This window comes from Neomonachus schauinslandi, chromosome 13 (genome assembly GCF_002201575.2).
Source record: "Neomonachus schauinslandi chromosome 13, ASM220157v2, whole genome shotgun sequence".
Lineage (NCBI taxonomy): Eukaryota > Metazoa > Chordata > Mammalia > Carnivora > Phocidae > Neomonachus > Neomonachus schauinslandi.
In genome coordinates this window covers 51,280,677-51,284,607 of record NC_058415.1, presented here as the reverse complement: position 1 = coordinate 51,284,607, position 3,931 = coordinate 51,280,677, and the positions used below count along the sequence as shown (strand labels likewise).

General features: G+C 38.4%; 1 protein-coding gene across 1 annotated transcript; it reads left to right on the top strand.

Moving 5' to 3' along the window:
• The first annotated feature begins 3,103 nt into the window (after positions 1–3,103).
• On the top strand, positions 3,104–3,669 carry LOC110572638 (glycine cleavage system H protein, mitochondrial-like). The gene has a single exon (XM_021681038.1). It carries the CDS (start codon positions 3,122–3,124, stop codon positions 3,641–3,643), a length of 522 nt encoding a protein of 173 aa, XP_021536713.1. The 5' UTR covers positions 3,104–3,121; the 3' UTR covers positions 3,644–3,669.
• Positions 3,670–3,931: the final 262 nt, after the last annotated feature.

Genomic DNA, 3,931 nt, shown 5'->3' with positions numbered 1-3,931 from the left:
AGGAAGATTCTGGTTCTGATCATAGGTGCTCTGAAGCCCACTAAACCTATTGGATATGAGGACCCATTCAGGTGCATACCTTAGTTAGATTTCCGCTGGGCTGGGGGGTGGAAGTATTTCTATTGGATCCTGATTCTATCTGCTGCCCTCTTGGTTGTCCAAGCACATGGGTCTGCCCTACACAGTAATCCCTGTATCCAAGGTGCTTAGTAGCACTGATGACCTTTGAACTCTGCTCTTCATTTCTTCCCAAAAGTTTAGCTGCCCAAATTCATGTTTGTGAAAGATCCTAAAGTGTATTTATGTATCCATTGCTCCAAACATTCTAAAATTTGTCCTAAAGCCAATAGTTCTCTACCTTATTAAAAATGCATTTCAGAGTTGTGTCCTAAATAAATAAATATGGGACAGGAAGATTAAAGGGAGCCTGTCACTACTAATTATGGACATCTGGTGACTTTAACCTCCAGGGATCAGTCCAGGCTACTCTGGCATTACACAAACCCCAGTGGTCAGGAAGGGCTCTAGTGGGTAAGCAGTAAAAACAACAAAAATACACACTTCAAAATGCTCTCCCACACCACAACTAGAATGAACTTGGTATGTTTTTCTAACTTCTCTGAGTTTCATATTTACATCGGCAAAATGGATATTAATAAAACTTTCCTCACTGGTTTCTGATGAGATTTAAAATACTGAGCAACAAATACAACACTTCTTATCTCTGTATTATGTCTAAGCCGGCCCTGTTCACTAATCTTAGGCTAGATTATTATCTGTAATCCAAGCACACTATTATTTTTCTTATCAAAATTTTTGATTATATATTAATTTGTTTGCCTATTTATTATCTACCATCCCCATTAGATTTCTGAGCTCTGCAAGGGCATACACTATAAACATAGTACCTATAATGTCCCCAGTGATACTTAAGTGGCTAATCGGATAACTGAATAAAATAAATGAGTTAGGGTATTAACATTTAACAGAAACAGTAACTGCTCTTAATATTTTCATATTACAAGATTATGGCCACTTGGCATACCATCTTATGAAAAACGTAGTTGTTTTGTTACTTGCTAAAATATTACACAGATCATCTAGAACATGATCAAATTCACCCGTATAATAGCTGTACATTTCAGAATTCTTCAGACTGTCTTGGATAATTATATTCTTTTGTATTAATACCCCTTGTATATAAAAAGTAAACTTACAAGACCAAGTTAAATCTTATTTAAAAAGTCAGGGAAAAAAATTATGTAAGGTAACTCACTGGTTATATATACATATTTTTAAATATGTATTTAATAGATTTATTATTACATAATATTTAATAATGCTACATTATATATCATATATTATATGTGTATTGCCTATAAAATGTATTATTATTACATTTAAATATAAACAGATATTTATGTGTAAATACATATGAATGGTTACTAGTTATTTATATACTATACAGATACACTTATCAAAACATCACATGCCTTATCTTTACTCCATATAATCAGATTCTTTTCCTTTGTATTTATCTTCACTGCCTTTTCTTCTATAACTATCAAGGATTACTTATGAATTTAAATTTCTAAAATTCTAAATAAAAGATACTTGCTAATTTAATTTTAAAACTGTTCAAAAGACTACATTTTAGAATGCATTTAAAATTCATAAAATACTCCTTTGTCAGAGCATCTTTCTTTTCATTTATTTGGAAAATACAGTTAGCACAACAATAGAATCTTGGGGTCATTTATTTTCCCACGCTGTTCTCAGTATACTTCCTAAAAAGCAAAAACATTTCCACTTAAAAGCAACATTTCATTTTGATAAAGACCTTCGATACATGTTAAAAGAGTCCTATTCACTTGGATCTCAGAAGAATAGGACTTACTCTGTGCAACTGTGTATTACACATACATCTCAAGTCAGGGGTGATCAATTGGGCTAGGGGCACCTGCAGCAAAGCTCATACCATCCATATATCTAAAATCAAGCTCCACCACACCGTTCCTCTCAACCATTCTGATAATCAAATGTAAAATTGCTTCCTGACTTCCTGGAGACATGCTTAGCACACTGACTAGAGATAACCACTTAGCAGTAGAAGGAATACTGGCAAATAACCTTTTATTGAGTATTTACCATCTGCCAAGACATGATTTAATCCTCATAAAAATTCCTGTTTTGTAGATACAATTATTATCTCCATTTGCAGAGGGGAAAAACCGTGGCCCAGAAAAAGAAATGAGCTGTCTGATGTCACATAGTTAATGGTGAGGAAATCCTAACTGGTGAACAGAGCTTGTTATAAGACAGCATGAGGAGAAATACTGTGACCCTGTCCTTCCCAGAAGGAAGAACAACCTTAAATATTAGTCTGATTTAAAGTTGAGACCTAGGGCGCCTGGGTGGCTCTGTTGGTTAAGCGACTGCCTTCGGCTCAGGTCATGATCCTGGAGTCCCGGGATCGAGTCCCGCATCGGGCTCCCTGCTCGGCGGGGAGTCTGCTTCTCCCTCTGACCCTCCTCCCTCTCATGCTCTCTGTCTCTCATTCTCTCTGTCTCAAATAAATAATAAAATCTTTAAAAAAAAAAAATAAATAAAAAAACAAAAAAAATAAAGTTGAGACCTAGAGGTTGAGCTCAGCTCCACCACCCACCAGCTGTGGCTTTCCGAAAGGAGCTGGTGGAGATCTACACAGATAGCTCACTTTGTAGATGGAGCAAATATAGAAGGTCTCCCAGCTGGACCACAGGGGGATGGGACCCCCCGTGCCGGGACTAGAGCCAGTTCGTTCTCCCCCCCTGCTGATTCCTTTCACCGGAAGGGCTGGGGAGGCCACAGAGTGGAGTGGAGTTGAAACTCCTGCTTGATCGTGCCCACTGTGATTTTTAGGGCGAAACGGTAGCAGGGCAGTAGTAAACAAAATGCTTTTTAAGGTTAAAAGTGAAAAATGCAAACAAAGTACTTATTGGATCCCATGGAAACTAACACATAACGATACTGACCCACTAGTTTCTTCCTCTGCCCCATTACCAAACAAAACGAATGTAGTTGTGCTGGCAGCAACCTGTGTTTGAAAAACCAAATTCAGGACCCCCGCACCTCTGTGAACATGGCGCTGCGAGCGGTGCGGAGCGTGCGGGCTGTGGCCTGCAGTCTGCGCCTGGCCTCCGCGCCCGCCGCACCCTGCCTGCCACGGTCCTGGGGGCTGAGGGCGGGCGCCGCCCGGACACTGCGCATGGGCTCCGCTCTGCTCTCCGTGCGTAAATTCACAGACAAACATGAATGGATAACAACAGAAAATGGTATTGGAACAGTGGGAATCAGCAATTTTGCACAGGAAGCTCTGGGAGATGTTGTTTACTGTAGTCTGCCTAAAGTTGGGACAAAACTGAACAAACAAGATGAGTTTGGTGCTTTGGAAAGTGTGAAAGCTGCTGGTGAACTCTATTCTCCTCTATCAGGAGAAGTAACTGAAATTAATGAAGCTCTTGCAGAAAATCCAGGACTTGTCAACAAATCTTGTTATGAAGATGGTTGGCTGATCAAGAGAGCACTCAGTAATCCTTCAGAACTGGATGAATTAATGAGTGAAGAAGCATATGAGAAATACATAAAATCTATTGAGGAGTGAAAATGGAACCCCTAAATAAACTAGTATGAAACAACTTAATCTAGCAAAGTTGTCTTAAATTAGTGGTACACAGAGATTTAAAATAGCAACTCTTAGCAATACCAGTGGAGAAAGAAACTACTTGCAACAATGCTAATGGAAGAAAATACCCCTTAACTTTATAATGATTGCAGAAAAACACAACATGCATCTGTTTTGCAACACCCTCTGATTTTTATGCTCCAGTTATAATATTCAGAATACTGAAATTATCTTTGGTTAAAAACTAGTTATAAAAATTATGTAATT